This window comes from Gadus chalcogrammus, chromosome 17 (genome assembly GCF_026213295.1).
Source record: "Gadus chalcogrammus isolate NIFS_2021 chromosome 17, NIFS_Gcha_1.0, whole genome shotgun sequence".
Lineage (NCBI taxonomy): Eukaryota > Metazoa > Chordata > Actinopteri > Gadiformes > Gadidae > Gadus > Gadus chalcogrammus.
Genome location: NC_079428.1, coordinates 6,531,485 through 6,554,145, shown reverse-complemented (window position 1 = coordinate 6,554,145; position 22,661 = coordinate 6,531,485). Strand labels below are relative to the sequence as shown.

Sequence of the window (22,661 nt, the reverse complement as noted above, 5' to 3'; positions counted from 1 at the left end):
CACTACCATTTGAGCTAAATCCCCTTTCTGAAAGGCTACACATCAGGTAAAAAACAATTCCCTACAGCATGTATAGCTTATGGCTTTGATTCTATGTAGCTGGTACAGGTACTTTTAATGGAAAAGTGAAATCTGTTTTTGATGTGCAAATATTTATATTCTGAGATTTAAAAACAGAATTCTTGCAAACTGCACATTGAACAATTTACAAAAATCTATTCCAATAAAGTAATTGACACTATCTAATATAGTGAATAATGTGTTCCATTGGGCTTAACCTCATTTCTTATTCACTGTCCATTACTAGGAAAATCTGTGAAGAATGCAAGACATTGGAGAATGCAGGCATCGATCCCGCTTCCTCTCACATGCTAAGCGAGCGAAATCCGTTTTTTTTTGTGCAAATATTTGTAACTCAATGAAGCCTGGATAGCTCAGCCGGTAGAGCATCAGACTTTTAATCTGAGGGTCCAGGGTTCAAGTCCCTGTTCAGGCGGTGTTTTATTTACATTAACTTCATTGACACTGATTCCTCAGCACAGGTTGGTGAGTGCTGGTATACACACCTGAATAATTGTCTCTTACAGAGAGCTTTAAAAAGAGAATTCTTCCAAACTGCACATTGAACAATTTCCAAAAATCAGCCAACCACACCAGGTCTCCCGCTGCAACGTTTCTAGCAGGTGCCTGCCACTTCTGACGGATGTAGAGGCCTGGACCTGCCACCTGGTTCCACCTCTTTCAGAACTTGTCGACCTCGATCTGGATTGCTCTCAGACCCACGACGGGGTAAGTAGGATACTCAAAGCCTCGGGAGTCCCCACTGGGTCCTGCGCGACCGAGCAGAAGAGAGTTGGGAGTGATGAATTCGACGGCCTCATCTTGTACCTGGGCTCTTGCATCAATTGGTCTCTCATTTGACAGGTTAGCAGCCAGGTACAGCAGGGTCTGGAACTCCAGCGCTGTCAGGTTACCTTCCTCGCCAACACAGCTTAACCCTCTCTTGAGTACACGGACAGCTGCTTCAGCTGCCCCATTTCGGTGGGGAGAGTCCGCCGGGTGAAACACCCACATCCAGTCAGTTCCTACAGATGCCGCCTTCTTCTGGACTTGATCCTTGTCAATGCTACTTAGGAACTCATACAACTCCTGTAATACTGGCCTGGCGCCCACAAAGTTGGTCCCTTGATCTGACCAGAGCTTTCTTGGGTGACCCCTGAGAGCTGTGAAGCGCTGGTATGCTTTCAGGAATCCTTCCGTCGACAGATCTTCCACAATATCAGCATGTACTGCTCTCGAAGCCATACAGCTGAACACCACACCCCAGACTTTCATCTTTGTTCTTCGTCTTATAGTATCTTTAACGACATAGGGGCCGAAAAGGTCCAATGTTATAAATTCGAAGGGTGCGGCTGGTTCAGTTCGTTCGAGGGGGAGCTCACTCATCACCTGTTTGCACATTCTCGCTTTGGCCTTTTGACAGTGAATACAGGAGTCAATGACATTTCTGGCAATCCTTGGTCCGAGCACCACCCATGCTTTAGACCTCACCCGGAGGAGTGTGCCAGCAACACCTTCGTGGTTAGCTTCATGGGCCTCTCGTGTGAGAAGGGTGCTGATCCACGCATTGTAGGGGACCAGGGGCACACTGGTCTCTCCCTGGGTAATGGCCTGGACTCTACCATGGCATCTCAGCAGGCGTCCTGAGACTTCATCCCTGCTGACAACGAGCCTGTTTAGCGTCGTCACAGGCAACGTAACTCCCTCCTGGGTGGCTAGGCACAGGTCTTGGAATGCAGCTTTGCGTTCCTTTACTGTCAGTACTGCCCCCCACTTTGCTGGCATAGGGGCCTGCCTACACGGGCCAACCACTTCTTCACAGCTCTGCGGACATAACCGACTACTCCAGAGAGCTTAGTTAGAGAACTACGCCTTCTTGGATCCACTTGGTCTATGAGCGTGGCTCCCCACAGCGTCTCCGTTTCCTTGGTCACAATTGAGGTAAATTTCATCCCATTTTCTGAGGGTGCTGGAGCACCGCTAACTCCAGTGTTTCCCCTATATGCACCTAGCAGCGGGGATACGCCGCTGCTGAAATATGACCGCCGCTGCTGAATTTCTTTTTTTTTAACAAGAGGAGAGGAGAGCTTCATACTAACGGAGGAACTTCCGCAGATTAGTAGTTTGCGGTTCAATAGATCATCAGTGAAACATCGTTGCGACACAATTGAGTGTAGTAACCCAGAGAACCAGCTACAACATAGTTTCCATCCAAACGAGCCGTGTTTAGCGAACGGTGAATTGCATTGGCTTCTACGAGCAGTCGGCTTTCAGCCGCGAGCTTAGGGACCGTCTGCAAAGTGCAAAACTGAATTGCATTGGCTTCTACGAGCAGTCGGCTTTCAGCCGCGAGCTTAAGGACCGTCTGCAAAGTGCAAAACTGAAAACGACCACAATAGTAGAATTTCAATAGCGTCGCCATTATTGACTCTAGAGCCCCAAAACTCGTTCCATAGAAGCATGGCCTCTTCATCGTCCTACTACAACCTTTAGTTTGGAAAAATATATCTCTTACTTTTTAAGATTTTTTATTTAGGAACAATTTCAATAGCGTTGCCATTACTGACTCTAGATCCCTAAAACGTTTTCCATATGCATGGGCTCTTTATGGTCTTACTGCAACCTTATGTTTTGAAAAATATATCTCTACTTATTTTTAAGAAATTTATTTTTAGCAAAAATGTCTATATGCATTTTTTTTAGCAACATCTTCAGTAGCGTCGCCATTATTGACTCTAGAGCCCCAAAACTTGTTCAATAGAGGCATGGCCTATTTATGCTCCTACTACAACCTTTGTGATGGGGAGAGGGGAGGGAGTGGGAAGATGCATTGGTTTGAGGCACAGACCTTTTCGATTGTTGTAGTATTTGGGTTATGGGATTTTAATGTATAGGGTGGTTGTTAATATAAAATATTTTTTGTTAAATAAATGTAAATAATGGTTTTAAAGATTATACTTGTAAAGAAAAACATAACATTTCACCTCCGCTGCTGCAACTCCATCCTAGGGGAAACACTGTACTCCCTCTGTGACTATTGGACCTTCACCAACAGGACTTGCAGGGTTTAACAACTTCTCGGCTTGAGCTCTGGTGAGGACTGGCGAAAAGACCTTTCTCTGGAGTTTGCTCACCATCTCCCTAGCATCAGCTGCCACTTCTGAAGCGGACTTCATGGGCCAATCCTCCACTGGACTAGACAGGAACTTGGGACCTTTCTGCCACACAGAGTTCTCACCCAGCAGTTCAGGAGGGCACCCCCTCATGACTAGATCAGCGATGTTGACCTTGCCTGGTATCCACCACCAGTCAGTTACGGGGCCAGCCTTCTGAATCTCTCCGACTTGATCGCGAAGAATGTCTGGAATCCGTAGCTCTCTCTCTGGATGGCTCCCAGCACTGTCTGACTGTCAATGAAGTGGTACCACTTCTCCACGTCCAATCGTCCATGCTTCGATACGTATCCCTTTAGACGTGAGGCAAAGACAGCCCCACAGACCTCAGCCTTGACCGCGTCACCTTTCTGGTCGAGGGGGGTAACATGGCTTTTGACTCTACCAGCCGGGTGACCACACCATATGATGTCTCCCATCGCAAGTACAGTACAGCACCATAGGACTCACAGCTCCCGTCAGAAAACGTGATACCCCAGGGTTTACCCCTCCAGTCGGAGGGCGTGAGGCTTCTGTGGAACTTGATGCTACTCAGACGAGCGTACTCCTTAAACAGTTCAATTGCTTTTCCTCTGAGCTCGTCAGACAGAGGTTCATCCCAGGTATCTTTGGTAAGCTTGCCAGCTTCCTGGAAGGCTCTTCTCACAAGAATCACTCCTTTCTGTTTCACAGGTGTTGCTAGACCGATCGGGTCATACAACCCAGCGATCTGGCTCAGTAGAACAAGGCAAGTCAGTGGGTTTGGTGTCTTTACTTCTACTTCTTCTTCAGTGAGGTCAATCTCAGTTCTCATCTTCCTCTTCCTTCTGGAGAAGTTGATGGAGACCATCACAAAGAGTTTGTCCTCTTGCACTAGATAACCAACCCCCAGGGCTTTGTTATATTCCTCCCTTAGCTGGTTGGGCAACACCAGCGTCACTGGCTTGGACCCTGTCCCGTCCCGCCTCCCACTCTGACCAGACCGGACCCAGGGCTTGAGGTAAAAGCCTCCTGCTTTCAGTATCTTCTCCACTCCCTTCAGGATCTTGTCTAGACAGTGTGGGTCATTGTTGGACGTAAGGAGGTCATCAACGTAGGAGTCTTCCTCAATGACTCTTCTTTCCTCCTTCATATCAGAATTCTGGGGTAACTTTGCGGTCTCTCGCATGGCAATCTGCGCAATGCACCCCGCTGGTTTATCTCCCATGTTCACCCTCACGACAGCAAAATCCTCAATCTCATCTTTCATTATACATTTCATTTTCTCATCTTTCATTATACATCTTGGTGATGTCTCCGATGGCTGCATGTTCTCCTTCCCGGAATCTGAGGAGCACCGCTCTGATAGGGTTTAGGACGTCTGGGCCTTTGAGCAAAATGCCATTCATGCTCACCCCTCTGAACTCATGGCTACTATTCCAGACGAGGCGCACCGGTGTAGTCACTGAGTGGGGGTTTGCTGCGGTTAGGTGGCTCACCCACCACACGGCACCATTCCAGCTGTCCATCACGTCCTTAGTGAGCTTAACAGCAGCCTCCCTGTCTACCATCTCGTGCACTTGCCTCATGTAAGCTTCTTTCCACACGGGGTCTTTCATGAGCCGCTTCTCAGCCCTCAGGAACATTGCTTCCACAGCCTTTCGGTTGTTGGGAAGAGAGGCTGGGTTTTCCTTCCAGGGGTACCTCGCATCCCAGTGTGGCTGGTCGCTATGGATGTCACTCTCTGAAGGTTAGACCTGCCCTTATTATCTCCAGCTCTTTCTCGTCAGCCAGGGACATCTCCTTTCCTCCTGGTGGGCACTTTCCACAGCGACACCCTCCACAGGTAGGGTCATAGGCAGCACCGATGCTATCCCATTTTAGCCGTCCTCATGGAGTGTGCGAAGTGCGTCTCTGACTGCCATGTGGTCACCTCCACTTCTTCGAAGAGGTCTCACTGGTTTAAAACCAGTGAGATGCACACCACTCACTGTCTTGCCTAGAGGACCATCCCACAACACCAGGTCGCCGACCCGTTGCAGTCTTTGTGGAGCTAATCGGCCTTCTCGAGCACTGATCAATAGATCGATCTTCCCTGGGCGGGCCAGTTCTCCCAGTTTAGCTTCAGGGAAAAACTGCTCCAGCCGCTCCGAACTCACCAGTCGATCCATTTTGACGATGTCTTCCATCCCGTAGCGGATCATCTCGTGGAACCTCAAAGTTTTACAACGAAACAGTTTACCTCCATGTTATTCACCGCCAGACACGGCACATGGTATCTGCTTGGAGTCACTTTTGACTTCAATTGCTGTAGTCTTAGTGAACGACTTATTTTCTCTCCACCCGTCACCTGATTTCTCCCAGTAGCTTGGTCTCTCAGGAGCATTAGCAGGCCATGGCTTGCTGGGAAGCAACTGTTCCAACCTCACGAGCAATGACTTTTGGTCTTCCCGGAACATCAAGAGCCTGTCGAAACGGTTTCTTGGTTGATAAATGTGTTCTGGGAGATAGTTCAAAGAAATAAAGTTTATCTGATTACAGTGCACAACAAGCAGAACTAGACCCAGACGTAGCTAACTGTTGTTTACCTATCTACATAGGGGAGGCCTGTCAGGCTAAATGGAAGTATTTAAGGGACATGTACCGGAGGCAGAGAAAAGAGCAAAAAGAAAAACAAAGTGGATCAGAGGGAGGCACCAAACGTCCGTGGTCTTTCTTGGAACCCCACGTCCAGGACAGAGAAACAACTTCTAACTACTCTAAACCTCAGGAAGAAATTACAGAGACAGCAGAGAGTTTATTAAATTCCATATACGAGAGTGGAGGAGAAGGAACAGCAGGAGAGAATGGGGTAATGATAAGTAGTTTAAATCAAGAGTCATTACGTCAAATGTAGCTGAAGCTGTAGGATATTGCAGTAGGTGATTTAAGACAGTAGCCTGCTGTGCTGCTATGACACTGAAGGGTTATATCTGTTAACAAGTCTCACCTGGTATGGTAATAGTATGAGCCGTGAAGGTTAATTTATTTAATTGTGTTTTCTGGTCCCTGACAGGCTGCAATGGATGACTGTGCACAGCAGTGCAAGTCCTAGGCCCCAACCACCACCACCACCACCACCACCACCACCACCACCAAGAGAAGCTACACGAGTCCCAGGGAGGAGGAGGTCGCAGGAGAGCACTGTGACGCCATACCAGCCACGGGTGCTGGAGGCTATGAACAGGGAGCAGGACGAGCAAGAGCTATTTTTATTAAGTTTTGCCCCTGCACTGCGAAGGCTTGATTTTCACAGACAGACAATGGCAAGGCTGAGGATGCAAACCCTATTTTTTTTTATTGAATTCGGCGAACAATAGGATAATATCATATAATAATAGGATAATTTATTTTTGTTAGTTGGTAGTAGTTAATGAAATAGCTGTAAATAAATAAATTAAATCCATCCATTGCACCAAGGCAGTTGGGAAAAGCAAGGTGGCTGAACTCAGCAGTTATCTTCCTCCACTCTGCTGCATCTGACATGGGCATGTAATCAGCCAGGAGAGAGTTCCAAATCGCCGCACACACCTCGTTCACTATTCCAGCCGCAGTGCTGGCACCCACCCTGAAGCAAAAGGCAACAGACCTGAAGGAATCTCCTGTTGCCAAGTACCTGTACAGTAAAAGGAATTCTGTTATACATGTACTTGATCATGTATTCATATAATGATTTATCTTACATTTTAAAGACTAAATTGACAATGTATTCAAATATTATGTTAGCTTACATTTAAAAATGCCCTTGTAAATCTAGGCTGTGCATTTCAGATTTGACTTTAGGCCTATAGGCTACTGTAAAGTTTTGGGCAGCATGTAAAATGATACTGACTTCACTATAATCATGACATGGTAGGCTAGTTCAAAGAGGGAAGTTAGCAAGTACAACTCACCGCAGACAAATGCAGAGCCGTTCTTCTGGGCTAATGGCCTGTCTGACCTTGGTGTCAAGCTTCGCGATGGATGGCGCAACGATCCGCAACAGCTGTTCAAAATTTGTTCAGTCTAAAGTACGCCGCAAATCGCGCATCATCGAAACGAAGCTCCTGGACTAAATTATGGTAGGCACCTTGCTGCAGCCTTCACCGAGTGATATCGTGCAACCACAAACGTGTAGGTACATGCTTCTCCTCGTTGTCAGCTAGGGCCAATGCAAGTGCCAATCGCCTGTTTCTTGCTATTTTGTAACAACTATGTGGGTAGCCTGGTGCTACGCGATAGAAAAAACGCTCTCGGCGCTTTTTGGACAAAAAACTCTGCCAGCTTTTCTTTTTTTTTTTTTAAACGGTCGGCTCAATTTATCCCTGTTACAAAAAACGCTAGATGTAAACGTGGCCTTACTCACGGTTTTGGAAGTTCTTCAGCACTTTAACGGCCCCGTTAGCTCTTGGCTTCGGCTCCTAATGGCGTTACTGACTCCGGGTCTCCGCTCCCGGCGTCGGTCATCAACGATGGCTCCTCCGCTCGGGGTCCGTGTAATCTCTGGCACGGCTCCGACGACGGTTTACAACTGTCCAGTTTTCACTAAGCTACCTGCTACAGCGCAATAAACTTCCCACTGGAAGGGTTTCAGGTTAAGTACGGCGGATACAACTCGAGTAACTTTATGAACTTGTATTGCACTCACATAAACAATAAGCATCCACGCGCTAGGTAGCCTGACTACCAAGCTACGCTAGCCTCTCAAGTTGACAATAACTAATTCGTTTTGTTGGTTAGTTAGTTATACAGATAGATAGTTTGTAAACCTGCAACGAAAACACAAACACAAAACCCAGAATTAACCACTGAAAAAATACAAACATTCCCGTGATATTAATTCTTGATTTGAATTACTAGCATGCTAGTTTATAATCACTCACCGGCAAGGCGTACTAGTCCTGACCATCAACTGAATTAAATGCGACCTAAAGGCGTGGCCACCTGCTCACTGGGACTAGTCGCGCATACAGACACACAGTCTGGAGACCAGGAATGATATTAAACAAACCTGTAACCTGGTATAATTATGGTGTAGTCTGCGTGATACGCAGGTATACGCCGTATACCCACTAGGAACGCACCAGGATTTGCGTATACCCACTTAAAAATGTGCACGGATACGTATCAATCGTCTTGTGACAGATCTTTCACTTCTGTGTTTATTTTTCGGAAATATCGGTTGGGTATAACTGCAATAAAATACTTTAAGCAGGGGAAGTTATCTCCTACATTCACCATTCATAAAATTCCCGCTGCGCGCTCGCGCACTGCCCTGTCTCTGTTACGAAGCGCGAAGCTGCCCCTGCATCTCTGCACGTTAGTTGGCGGGCCGAGCCCCTCCTTCTCGCGTGTGTGTGCGTGTGTGTGCGTGTGTGTGCGTGTGTGTGTGTCCAGTCCTCCCATATCAATGTGTAAACCACATAATAAGTAGTCAACAGAAGACAATGTTTTAATCCCACTTTATATCTCCTTGTTACTTTTCGATGAGAACCCCTGGCCAGCCTTTCAGACTGGGTGTCAGGCTAGGGAATTTAAAAACAGGCATCCTTGGTTAGAGTGGAGGGAAAAAAAGTTATAGGTAAATGTCAGCCAACATACAGTTGGTATGCACAATTGAAATTCATAATGTTAATCACTATGCAAATGAGAGTATAGCTAATTCATGGTCATTTTTAAGGTGCGGTAATTTCACACTTTTACACAATTCAATTACTGTATGGTATGTTAGATAACAACAGTAAGAGCTCAAATTAGAGCAATTGAAAGAGTGAAACATTAGTCTCCTGTCATCTCCTTCTCATGCACTGGTTAGCCATGGATGTAAACAGTTCATTAAATTATTTTGAGTAGATTTTGTCCTTGTTTAGCATGTGCTATTGCTACTATAGATATACAAAGGACAACTTGTCATTTTTGTGTTCTATTTGTTCATACTGTTATTAAAACTGATAAACCTACTCAGCTTTCCATGATTGTTGATATACGTTATACTCTTAAATCAGCGGGTTGTAGACCCCTGCGTTGGTGAGTGTGGTGCGACACCCCATAAGCGCCACACACGTACACGTACCGGTCGGACGGGTTTGTACGAGGCTGGGAGGGAATCATCACAGTATACCCACTACAATAAAATAGACTACACCGTCATACATAAAATATAACATAAAATATGCCTACATTCGGAATAAGGTGGTAAATGTTCACACATATTTCCTGAAATACCCCAGAACATAATCATAACATCTATCACTTCCAATCTATATATATAAAGTAATAGTTACACTTATTGGGAAGTTCTACAGGTATGGTAACTTGGTTTCTGTTTCCATCAAAGTGGAAAGATTGAATTTCTGTTTAGCTGGCATCCATCATTTCAACTTTAGACTTTATTGTCCCCAAGGGGAAATTCATTTTCACATCACAAGTAAAGGTACACGCCGATAGTTAATAAAAAATGGACAACAAACACAACAAAAATAACATGGAGACAATATATATATAACACAGACAAATCAGACGAACTGGAGTGTTTTGTTCTTGGCCTTTTTTTGAGGGCTGCTATGGTTGCAGGCACCAGGCTTTTGCCATAGCGAGTCCTCCTGCACAACAGGGACCTGTATCTGCTTCCAGGGGTCATAATGGTGAAGTGGAAGTTGAGTGGCTGTGTGTTGTCCTGTGCTGTTATAAATGCGATGCGTGAGATGGCCTTGAGATTGACCTCTGAGGGTGTGGGTGTGGGGAGACCTATTCATTTTGCAGCTATGTTTGTGACATGTTTATAAATCAAAATATATATATATATATTTTAAAAGGTAAAAAAAAAGCAACTTGTAAACCATGTTGGCATCCTATCGGAGGGATCTTTGCTCTGTGTAATCTACATAAGGCCTTGACCACAACAAACACATGCATGCTTTTGTATGCAAAAACAAACTGCATGACAGAGATTTTACATCGGCAGTGTACAATGTTGAGAAGGCTCAGGCTATAATTTTTTTTTTTATTGATAAATATGCATAGCGCATCGTTTTTAGTCAATAGTAAGTTCCAGAATTCGAGAAAATTTAGAATTAGACCTAAATATTGCAATTTTATATGTGTGAACTGCCAATCCATAATGTTACAACGAAATAGACAGAAATTGCCTTTGAAATACATTCTTTTTTTTTCCAGCAATTGCATCAACAAAAAAGTATCCACACAGATTGTTTTTTATATCAAGGCCTAAATCATGACATGGCAATCGAATTGGGGAAATATGCATAGCCTATCTTTATTGTATAATGGGTATTCATTTTAATTTTTTGTAGTTATTGTTCAGTTACTATACTATTGAACAATTCCATTAACATTTGATTGATACAAAGATGCAAAATCAAGGCATAAGAAATCCTTGAATGATTGAAATATTTATTTATTTACCCAGTAAAATATCCACCAAACTCTCTCTTCCTTCCAGACTCATCTGTATTCAACCAACTTAAGTGTGAATGAATTCACTACTATACACTAGTTGTAAAGTTTTACTAGATTCGGCCTTGAAGGAAGAATGTTGAATTACCCTTGTGATCCAGGACAATTCTCACCACTTGGGGGAGCCACGGCATTGTCGATACAGATGCCTTATTGGTGATCCCATGTGAGAAGAAAGCAAAAACAAAGCCACTGGATCTTCCTCAGTATGCCTTCCCCCCTTCCTTCCCCTTAAAACATCTCTCACTTTAATCATCTCACGTGATGATGTCATCCTGCCGAACCTATCACCTCCCATGGCCTCATTCCCACAATGCTTTGGAGGAGGCGCTCTCGGGGGTTGGAGAGCCTGGCTCTGTGTGCAGGCTGGGCCGCGGGGGGGCCCGCCGTCTCTTGACGCAGGGCAGCGACCTGCGTAGCTCCAGCCGGGCGTACGAGCACAGGAAGATGTAGAAGAGGGGGTCCAGCAGCGTGTTGAGGCTGGTCAGGCCGTAGCACAGCCGGTACACCAGGAAGAGGGAGTGCTCCTGGCGGCACGGCTCGTCGGTCAGCAGCAGGGACACGAAGCGGTACCCGCCAACCAGGTGGTACGGCCCGAAGACCGCCATGAAGTTGACGGTGATGACCACGAGGATGCCTACGATTTTGTTGCGCTCATGTTGGGAGACGGAGGGGGACCTCCGTAGCGTCAGACCGATGCGGGCCGAGGTGTAGCTGAGAGGGGACAACAGCAGAGACAGCACCAATATGTACCGCATAAGAAATGTGGTTGTGAGACGGATGGGAGGCTCTCTGGTGCGGTGTCTAACGGCTCACTTCAAGCTTCGATCGCTCTCAACAAACATCATCTTGATGTTTGTATGTCTTGTGAAACTTAACCCACTTAAATTAATGCTATAATATAGATTACAAGGTTGACGAAAACATAAATATAAGCCAATCCTGCGTGTTTCAGTGTCAATCACATGTTTAGCACAAGAATTGTATCCCAAAGAACAGAACCCATTAACAAAACAGGAAGAGGAGCTCACCCTAGTATGGCGCACGGCAGCAGAAACCCAAGGGCCGTCGTGGCTATCTTAAATTTGGCGTATCTCGGGCTGACGGGGTACTGCTCCAAGCACAGCAGCCTCTCGGGGTCAAACACCGAGGGCAGCAGCCCGGACAGGCAGAACAAGAAGGTCAGGGTCCAGACTGCCACGCCGGCCGCCGCCGCCACCCTCACGGTTCGCACACCGCGGCTGCACAGCGGGTAAACAATCGCCAGGCAGCGGTCCAACGCTATCAGGCACAGGAACATGACGCTTGCGTACACATTGACGTAGAATACGTAGCCCACCAGCTCGCAGGCTGGCCGGCCGTAGGGCCAGCGATGGCCCCCCTGGAGGTAGAGGATCCACACCGGTAGAGTGAGAAGCTGGAGAAGGTCTGACAGCAGAAGGTTGAGGATGAGGACGAGCTGACAGCCAGCCCCGCCTGAGCGGCCCAGTTTGTACAGTCCCCAAAGCGACAGGAGGTTGCTAGGCAGGCCAAATGTGAAAATCACACTGTAGATGTAGGTCAGACACACAGTGTCTGTATTGAGGGGGAGGTTGCAGCTTGCATTGAACATAATCGCTGTCAGTACATAATCACTCCAACGCCTTACATGGTAAAAATCCTTGTTTTCAGTAGAATGTAGAAAATGTCTGAAAAATCTGCCAAATGACAATCACATTGGGTTAATTTGCTCACAAATAATCTGATAAAGTGAGAGATTTGGGTAGGATGAGATTGAATGGAATGCTGTGGCATTTCTACATTTTGATCTTTGTAGTACTAGCGTTTTCTCTTTGTGCTTCCATCTCTGTAGTCTTCCATATTGCATAGTATGGCCCCCTCTGCCATTTTCTCGACTTCACAAAAAAGTTCACAGCTTTCATTGAGGGTCAAAGGAAATAACTTTATTACCCAGATCGCACCTTGTTCCTAATAGAAAGAGAGAACGGGAGTTAGATGGTTGAAAATTTAGCCAAACACCAACAAAAACAACTCGCTAAGATAAAAACAGCCAGTGATTCTAAAGCATGTCATCTGATATAAGAGAATGTACAGCAGTTTTGTTGAGGGCAAAATGTTGCCGTAATATTTAATTGTTAGGTTGAGAAACATCATAATTTCAAGCGAATAGAAATCTACATGCTTTCAAGATCCATGCTCTTGTCATGCTCTTATAAAATATTGGAACTTAATTTCCTAAGTTTTGATCCCATCCGTTCCAAGTGCAAATTATGAATTGACTAGTACGAACTACAAAACTAAATTAAATAAAATTTTACTTCCAATTGATTAACCATGGTCGGCTAAATGTCAGATGCAGACCTTTATTGTCAAACCTGGGAGACTCACCTTCTAGCGTTCCGACTGGGATCAAGGAATCGCAGTGCGCCACAGGAGAACCGTGTGAGCTTCTGCTCGGCTGCTTGCCTGACCAGTGTGTCGCTACAATGAGAACAAAGTGTCTCGGCTGGGCCTCCACTATTCTCTGATCGTTTCCTCCACAGGAAAACCACTTCTCCCGTTTTTTAAAAGGCAAGTTCCTGTTCAGGGAGAACGCCTCGTCTATCCAGGAACCCCACGCCCCCCCCCCCCACCTCTTGGTCTCTCTCTGTGTCTTCCTGTTGTTCAAGGTTTCTTACTCACTTTTTGCTCGCTCCATTCTAGTAATTTAGTTTTGTGTGATGGGAGAACCGGTGACTAAGGAGGACGAGCGGTGAGATCAGCAGCTGAGATTAGATGCATCTCATGTCGATAGGGTTAGGTACCTGCAATATATTTAGCATCTAATGTTTTCATTAATTCAGTGCAGTGAGTGGTGGGGAAGGTGGATTGTGTGTACCATAGGAGAATGTCGAGAATATCAAATATCAACATATGTTCAGAATAATGTCAACATATGGGTACTGTGTAAAAGTATCAGGATAGTTCTTTGGGATTAGGTTATGCTTGAAGTGTGATCACTGTGGCCCTAATCTTCATTTTGGCTATGGCATAACAAAGAACCATGTTTTTGTTTTGAATAGGATCCATGTGATGACTACTAGAACTATATATTCAGATGACTACTATAACTATATTTTTGATACAATTCAGTTAACATAAACATTAACATTTGTTTTCTTTGAGAAAAAAGTTAATGATGGATAGACCCACATTTTATTGATTGACGTTCACGAACATGACACTGAAATAAGAACATCTCTCATTGATTATTCTTGTCTTCATCGTCAAAAACCTAAGAAGTTATGTAACACAGAGATGCAGTAGACAATCTTAAATAAGGTAAAACCACTGGGGAGAAAGCCATACATAATTCAAATTGTTGAATAGGAATTTTAGGCAATGGGTCCTATAAAGTATTTTTTACAACATGCAAAAAACATAACTTTTGCAATATGACCAGTCTTTTAAATACTTCAAAGTGAAACCTTCCTCATGTGTGAAACAACTGTATACTGAATATAATCAATGGAGTTTGTCTATTTTAAAGTAAATTAGGGTGTTTTAAATATCGATATGAAATCGAAAGAACCGATTTTACTCAACTTTGCTCTTAGTTCTGTAACTCCAGTGACAGAGCCTACAGGCATAGATCAATACCCAGAGGAGAGCAACGCCGAGTGCCAAGAGAAAGATCACCACATCTATGCTATGGTAGGTATACCAAGGCAGGCTGGAACCTGCTGAGCGGAGGTGAGCCGCTCCTTTGTTCCTGATGACATACTCAATCCAGAAAACAGCAGTGTCTAAAGGGGAAAGGGGCTTGTCGTGGTGCAGTCGAGAAAGTCTCCGAATGTTGTCTCGATAAGAGGGATTCTCCAGCATGTCCCTCAAGGCCTCCACAAAGTCCTCCACATTGACTGACGATGCGTCCACCACTCGAGCTGCGCCACGCCCCTTCAGACGGATTAGGTTATCAAACTGGTCGAACAGGAGGGGAAGGCCGAGAACTGGCACTCCATGGTAGATGGCTTCATACAGACCGTTGGTGCCTCCATGGGCAACAAAAACACGAGTCTTGGGGTGTCCGAGGAGGTCGTTTTGAGGGAGCCATTCCAGCAGCAGGGTGTTGTTGGCCAGGTTAGATGGTCTGTGGCCCAAATACCGCCACACCACCTTCTGAGGGAGCCTGGAAAAAGCTTCAGCGATGACCTCTGTCATTTCCTTTGGGAGAGCGGAAACCAAAGTTCCAAGAGACATCACGACTACTCCATGCTCTCCAGAGCTCTGCATGAAGGCCTCAAGTTCAGTAGGGAGGGGCTTGGCTTCCCTGCACTGGAAACCTCCTATATAGACCATATTGGGCATGGTAGGCCTTGGGAACTCGAACACAAAGTCTACCCTCATCAACCAGATGTCAGCTGAGTGCTGCATGGAACGCAGGTCAGCTCCAGGAGGAAAGTGCCGATGCAGCAGTTCTGAGTAAACAGGCATTATAAATACCTCCTCTATCAGGATACTCACTAGGTACCGTAATAGGTTAAATGTCCTCTGAAGAAAATTCATGTTGTCACTGAAAAGTGAGTTGTAGGCTGGAATATAGGAAGGAGGGGATGGAGCTAATTCTCCATGTGCTTCTCCAGCATTGATCCAACGAACACTATAGATCATTGGCAGTTTGAGATATTGTGCTAGTATCACCCCTGTGGGGAAGGCAGGGTCCGTTAACAACAGATCAAAGCGGTTGCTTTTCAACCTCGTTAAAAAAATGGAGTCATTCAATATGGTGGAGATGAAATGCAGAGTTGCGGAGTGAAAAATGTGAATCGTATGAGCTCGATCCTTTAGCTGCTCAATAAAATGCCAGAATGGTGTCATCTTGTTTTGTTCAAATGATCTCTGCATGAGAAGAGAGAATAAACTAGGATCAAATCCTTCGCCTTGGTCTTCTGGAGATGTGACGGTAATGGTGGTGTAGAAAGAAGAGATCTCGGGGATGTACCAGCTGTTGGGGGATCGCAGCACAGTGAGTTGGTGGCCTCTGGATTGCAGTTCTCTGAGTATTACCTCCATGTTGATCCAATGGCTGCCATCCACAGGTACGACTAAAATGTTTCCTCCACTGCACCCATGTACAATGAAGATCACTATGAGGATGAGGTGGAGACCAAGCATGGCTTTTGTTCTCCCCACAAAGCCGTGGTCTTCAAAGCTGGAAAATATAAACAAATATGTAACAGCAGTGTTTAATTTGTTTATGATTTGTTAAATATGTATTGTGAATGACTAAATCAATTGAAAAAGATTAGATGATATGTCCAAGCTATTATTTGAAAACAAAGTCTTATGCATTTCTATTGAATGATTAAAAGTGGACTTTATCTGTCAGCTGGTCTTTACCACACACACACACACACACACACACACACACACACACACACACACACACACACACACACACACACACACACACACACACACACACACACACACACACACACACACACACACACACACACACACACACACACACACCATTTTAAAACAAGTGTTCAATGTAGAAATCTGTATCTAACAGTAACACATTGAAAATTGTAGACTAATTTACATCAATGTTGGCCAATCTTTTTTACTGTAACCCAGATGAAACAAAGAGGCTGGATACTTACATCATCTGTTAATTTAACATTCCCAGATAATTGTGTATCATTCCTGTTTCACCTTTGTACCATTTTGAATGTTGTTTGAATTTTGCATGTTCTATATAGCAATTGACATGAATTGATGTTGGTTGACCTTTCAGAATTATATTCAAAGGGATACAAATGCAATAGTTACTTTTAAATATAACAAAAGTTTCAGTGCACCTCGATTTTCTTTCACTTATTTTCACAGGCCTCAATCTGTACTGTGTTCACATCATGTATCATGTAAACTGTAAAAAAACTAATTGGATACGTTGTGCAGCACTGTATGTTACCCTGCCAAATTGAGCATCAACTCTAAAATAACAATAGAATGGTAGCCTAAGCATAAAATCTTTTCATCTTTACTTCTAAGATGTTTAGCGAGTTAAAGAATATTACAAATATCTTTCTGGACTTTCTTTGTTTAATATGATATAAATGTTTGTTATTATACTCACAAAAAATGATGTTAATATGCGTCCTTGTTCAGAAGGCAGAGAAAAACAATAAGAAAAGGTAATCAAAAGCTTAAAGCAGCAACAACAACAGAGTATACTTTGGTGTCCCAGTTCTTGTGTTTTTCCTGAGCATTCAAAGTCTGTCCCGCTAGTCGGTCCAAAATAATGAGCCCCACAGCTGCCTCCACACCCAAACACTCAGTGGCATTCAGAATCCAGGCTAAAATAGCTGGAAACTCACCCTGACTTCCTAGTAAAATCATCACCATTATTTCCATCTTGGTGACTTTGGTGCTCTGAAATGCACACCGGTTCATACGCTTATGTGTTTGACCAATAAATGGAGAAGAAAAAAACATTACAGATTTTTTTTACGTGCCTTGTGGTATTAACCCTAATCTTTCTCAACAGCAACGGCTGAATTTTAAAAGGTTTTTGATTTTTTAGATGAGGAGCACTACGTATGCAATATCCTCCAAACAAATATCCATTCCATATAACATATTTTTGGCACAACCATTCTTCCTTAATTGCCAATAGGAGTTTCTGTGCATCTTTCCTTTTCTTTAAGAATTTCGTTTTTGAGCTAACAAAAATCATTGTGAGCAGTTGAACTTGTAGTGATCAAAATTATCAAAAGGCCTCATATCAGCATGGAGGGCTTGGCTTCCCTGCACTGGAAACCTGCTATATAGACCATATCGGACATGGCAGGCAGTGAGAACTCGAATACAAAGTATGTCCTGATCATCTAGATGTCAGCGGAGTGCTTCATGGAGTGCAGGTCAGCTTCAGGAGATAAGTGCAGGAATGCAGGAATAGTATGCAGGAATGATGTAGACGTATTGCTTGAATATAATATAGAGGTATTGCGTCATGACACGTACATTCATCACACGTACATTAAGGGACGTTTAGTAGGGGGAGGGTTCGGGGATGTACCAGCTCTTGGCAGAGCTTAACACAAGCATGCTGTGTCCTTTAGAGTGCAGCTCTTGCAGAACCGCCGCCATGTTGACACAGGGGCACAAGGGGTACCACCAGAATCCTTCTGCCATGGCAGCAATTTGGCCCTTGCAGCAGGAGCCTGGGGCCAGCCAGGAGCAACAGGATTGTTTTCAAGCATTTCCTGGGAGAACAATATGAAAAAGTGTACATTGATAACATTGTTGAAAGCAGGAATGTAAGAAAAACTTTACCGATTGCTAGAGACATACTGAGATAGTTCAAATCTATCGGTGACCATGCATGGCCCCTTTTTACCTAATTCATTTTATTACAAATGTAATTTGTATGTAATTTGCCATTTCTTAGATTAAACATTTCTCCCTTCCACCCATTTTAAGTTTAAATTAAAATACGAATTCCCCTCTTGTAGCAGAATCAAGGTCATTTGATGATAAATTTGACAAGCAAGGGGCTCACCTGTTCATTAGTTGTTCACTTTGTCACTTTGTTCACGGCAGTAACCACCATATACTAAAATGTTTTTCCACACATTTTTAACCATCCATTGGTCCCTCCTTGGTCAAGGTTTGATTGCATGATATCATTGTTATGTGAGCAGTTAAGGGTTGTGTGGTTAGCAGTTGATATTAGATGAGGATCAACATATTAACTGCTGGGTTTTGTCAAATAAACAAATACTTATTTAAAAGGCGTGTGTGGATATATATATATATATATATATTAAGCAGAACGTAATACAGAACAATGTAACATCTGTGCTTGGACAGGGCGGAGGCTGGGAGAGAGATGGAGAGAATGAGAGAGAATGCAGGAAGCAGGGGGATAATGGACGTTGTGGGACCAGTGGAAGTAGCCCAAGGGGAGGAGGGGTGGACGAGTAGAACAGTGAGAGGGTCACAGTGGAGAGAAAAAAAATATAAGAATAAGGTTGCCGTGGGAGATTACAATAACAGTGCACGCTCCCCGTCCGAACAGTCATATCAGAGGTCCGCAGCCTTCCCCTCTGTGGAGATATCAAGCCCAGAGCAATGGGAACGCTTTGTGTTCACAAAGACGGGCCAAGGGGGTCCGCCTGCCTAGCAGCCCCGTGTTGGGTGGCCCCCAGCCAGCACTGCCCTGCACGGCTCTCAATCTAAAAGGCTTGTTCTGGGACACTGGCAAAGGAATGCCTGTGCGTGTTATTGCCATATGAGATCCAGATACATACAAGAACACCTTGTACGCATCAGATTTCACAGTAACGTACACGTGTAAACCATCCCTTGGACGGTTGTGGTTTGCATGCGTGTTGTGATTCTTAGTGGTGTGCGATTTTATTGAAAAAAAATCTTTATTGAGATTTGTATTGCTTTGGTGGTGGAAAATTTCCTGACCAATCAAATTGGCAGCAGGTAGAATGTCAGGGATTGTTTTAAGCAGCCACTGTTAACTGTAAACAATAGGTCGAAAAGTACAAAATAACAAGATAATTGCTCTCTTGTGAATTGTCACAGCATTTTGTGACATTCCTTCTTGCTCTATATAAATAATGGAATGTAATACTCCATTGATTATACTACTATGTTAGAATTGCCATAAAAATCTTACACAACATCATCAAAAACTAGCCTCTATTGATATAAATAATAATAAAAAAAGACTTTCAACAAATTGCCAAACCTGCCCAACCTCCACGTGCATTTACACAACATGCACATTAAAATGCCTCAACACAGATCCAAAAAAGCAGTTGGTACTGTGGACTGAGGGGTATTTGGATGATAGGGGACAAAGAACCTGACGTCACATGGACAAGCAAGCTGGGACTGATCGCTAGTCCAGCTGTTTGAACAAATTGCATGGAAAAGGTCAATCTCATGAAGCGTCTTTGTTAAACCGGCGAGGATGAGGATGACGGCGACCTCAATGACGGTGGTTGTTTAAAATCTGACATGGCGACCTTAGGTGTTGAAGTGCCGTACTTACTTCAAGAGTATTGTTGAGATGGGAGCTGCTCGTCTTCAGTTCTCTTGCTATCTGACGCCAAGTGCAGCGCCCTCAGCAGCGGGCGTCGACGCGGTCGTTACACATAGTGTCCTATTGGAGGAAGAGAGGGAGGAGATGAACACACTGGCAAACATTGACCTCAACGTTGCATAGTAGACTGGGTACACGTTAATGAGGACTATGCTTTGTAGTCTTTGGACGTCACGCTTGGCTAAAGACACACCGGCCTTTGATAATGCTTGTGTGCTAAACGGGACAGTCTCACTAGAAGCAATCATTTTCAAATGTGACCACAAGATTCGTCAGGGAAGATAATCATTGCCGAATTAAAAAACAATGTCAGCCATCTAGAACACCCATGTCAAACTGGAAGTGACAATACCAGACAGAGGTTATCAAAATACGTTTAAACTATGAAAAGATTGTGGTTGAATATATATTTTTACTTACTGCAACTTTCATCATTTGCTCCCAGTTATTTTAAATTGAATTATTTTAATTTTATTAAATCAAAATGAAAGCGTTAAGAAGGAATCCATTCTCAGCCAGCCATCGATACATTTTTTGCTCTCTTAATCTCTGTGGGGGGAACACATTTAAACACTTTTCACATTCCTCTCCACTATAAATGTTTGACCTTTGTCTCATCAAATTCCTCCACAGTATTTAATAAGACTGCTGGCCTCCTCCCCGACCAATGTGATCGCAATACAACCTTTGATCAACCACACCTGGTGTTTAGTGAGGCTTTGGATATTGTTCATACCATTTACGTGACACTTTTATCCAAGGCATCTTAAGATAACATGGACACACTTCCCAGCTGCCACTGATCATGCCACTGTCATATTACACTACCATAAGCAAAATGCTTTCAATCTCAACGCTGTAGCGCTGGCGAGAGATGTGGTCATGGGTGGAATGAGGCAAAATCATCCAACAGGGGGCGACAAACACAGTCCCAGCCTTGTCAGAGCTCTTGCAGTAAAAGCACGGAAGGAACCAAAAAGCCACCAACCTAAACCAAAAATATGCAGAAACCAACATTTGAATATCCTCTTTCAAACAGGGAAGGACGATTGTAGAACTCAAATCGAGCATCTGTTTTGTTCTTATTAGGGCATACATAGGTTATTATTATGAAGTGTAGCACCATCGCCTCTATATGACATGGCCTTGGTTTGGGTTGATTGACCACCATCAGATTATATCCAAAATACATTCATAGTACGAAATGAATAATAATCGTAATATTACAATCGTATACTCTGTGTGCTTAACAGCCTCACAAGCAAATCCCATCAGAATTGCCACTGTCTCCTTAGACTTAATCTTGTTTAAAGGTGTATAGTTAAAGGTCTTGAAGAAGATCAATGAAAAAGCATCACACTTTGAATGGGGGATGACACAAATTGTACTGGATAGAGTCGCTTGCTATATACTGTAGTTGGGCAAGAAGTGACTGAACAGTAGAATGCATATGCCTCACCCACCGGTTTCATGTATGCCGATTATTCAGGCTCTAAGATGATCAGATTGTTTTGACGCACATCCTGGCAGACTTATAGACGCACAATGGGTCTTCATGTTTAGTCCAACTGTTACGACCCTAAACAGTATCCAGGGGGATCATGGGAGTAACAAAGAATATTTTGGTTTCCGGGGGACAAGGAGGAGACGCAGACAGAGGTAACGGTTAGCAAAAAGGTTTATTGACGTGCCAAAGAACTAAGAACCCCTTTCCAAAAAGAGGAAAGCACAAAACAAAATAACTAACTACAAACCCACCAAATACTGCAGTACCCAGAACCAATATTTAGAGTTATAGGTGTCAGAGTGTGACACTTCTGTCTTTTACATGCAATTTCTGGGTTAGCCTATTATGCTATTTCTGGAAAGTTACCTACAGATTAAACAAATGAAACAAGCACCAATGCATTGTCCAAGCACTCATTATTGATACAGTTGGTATTAGGAAAAACAAACTAAGTGTTGGTATTTAGTAGTAGGCCTGTGTATACATGTGGGTGATGCATCTGAATTGTGAGCCTTTAGTATACCTAGTGCTTCTGAACAATTATTATATATTATATTATATTATACTACTAATGTAGATTTACACTATTTGTAGACATTTTCCAGAAAACGTTTTGAGGCTGCAGTGTCTAAATATGCAAGACCCAATGTAAAGATAGCATAGATTTGTCCAATATTATTGGAGCGACTTCGCATTTTTAAGTACACGATTTAGTTAATGTATTAATATTCATTCATTTAGGATTCATTCAAGTTTTACATTTATTTAAAAATGAACAGCATTCAAAACTTCAAGTAGCAATACAAGAAAACAGAAACATAATGAAGTAACACATTTCACAGACAAAAATGTACCACAAATATAATTTCTGAGGGCAAATAACTCACTAAATAAGGAAACAAATAGGATATTTAAAAAAGCGTTGTATTTCTAGATCAAGTGTGCCCCCTGCTGGGAGGCCAGAGCAATGTATCTGGCTGAGGACGAGGACAGAGTCCGGTGGGCGTGGGTCGCTGCTCGTCTCTTGAGCTCACGGGAGATCTGCAGCCAAGACAGCGGGTAGCAGCAGCATCCATAGAAACAGTCGCTCCACACACTGCCCTGTCAGGGGCAGAGGTCAAACACAGGTTTGGAAGATGACTCATCAGCTAAAAACAAATTCCAGAAGGCCCTTTTACGTTGCCTTCTGCACATCTAGATGTTTTCACAAATATCAGCCACAAACAACATGTTTTATGTTTACAATTTTCAATTGTACCTGAGCAACCTACAATATATTACATCTAAAACCATAGAATCAAGCTGGAATCAAACAGCTAGTTCGTATTACTGGTGTTTTCTTCTGTCTGAACTCGATGGG

The 22,661-nt window shown here is 43.8% G+C and overlaps 2 protein-coding genes and 1 non-coding gene across 7 annotated transcripts in view; 1 reads left to right on the top strand and 2 right to left on the bottom strand.

The window, feature by feature from the left end:
• The first annotated feature begins 423 nt into the window (after positions 1-423).
• On the top strand, positions 424-496 carry trnak-uuu (transfer RNA lysine (anticodon UUU)). The gene has a single exon. It is a non-coding gene; the product is annotated as a tRNA-Lys (tRNA).
• A 9,057-nt stretch (positions 497-9,553) lies between these two features.
• si:dkey-165a24.9 (probable G-protein coupled receptor 132) lies at positions 9,554-20,515 on the bottom strand. Of its 5 annotated transcripts, XR_008892909.1 has the most exons (5): positions 20,215-20,514; positions 19,744-19,854; positions 16,810-17,938; positions 13,074-15,876; positions 12,309-12,653 (listed from the first exon to the last, which is right to left on the bottom strand). XR_008892909.1 is itself a non-coding variant. In XM_056575438.1 (3 exons), exons 2-3 carry the CDS (start codon positions 12,295-12,297, stop codon positions 10,988-10,990), a joined length of 993 nt encoding a protein of 330 aa, XP_056431413.1. In that variant the 5' UTR covers positions 12,298-12,653; positions 13,074-13,257; the 3' UTR covers positions 9,554-10,987. The 5 variants fall into 5 exon arrangements, 1 of the variants encoding a protein (XP_056431413.1); XR_008892910.1 differs by having other exon boundaries at positions 13,074-15,868; positions 17,697-19,854; positions 20,215-20,515; XR_008892911.1 differs by having other exon boundaries at positions 13,074-15,868; positions 17,712-19,854; positions 20,215-20,515.
• Positions 20,516-21,461: 946 nt separating this feature from the next.
• The window catches only part of LOC130369876 (placenta-specific gene 8 protein-like), a 3,349-nt gene continuing 2,149 nt past the window's right edge, over positions 21,462-22,661 (bottom strand). The window contains exon 4 of the mRNA XM_056575459.1: positions 21,462-22,402. Coding sequence (XP_056431434.1) covers positions 22,232-22,402 — 171 coding nt within the window. The 3' untranslated portion in view covers positions 21,462-22,231. The remainder of the gene's footprint in view (positions 22,403-22,661) is intronic.

What these genes read in the sequence shown, in the direction of transcription:
- si:dkey-165a24.9 (XM_056575438.1), bottom strand. Translation starts at nt 12,297, where the DNA reads ATGTTCAATGCAAGCTGCAACCTCCCCCTCAATACAGACACTGTGTGT. An exon ending in CTGCCGTGCGCCATACTAGG is followed by an intron (nt 11,400 to 11,716) that starts GTGAGCTCCTCT and finishes GTCCCCTCTCAG; the next exon opens with CTACACCTCGGCCCGCATCG.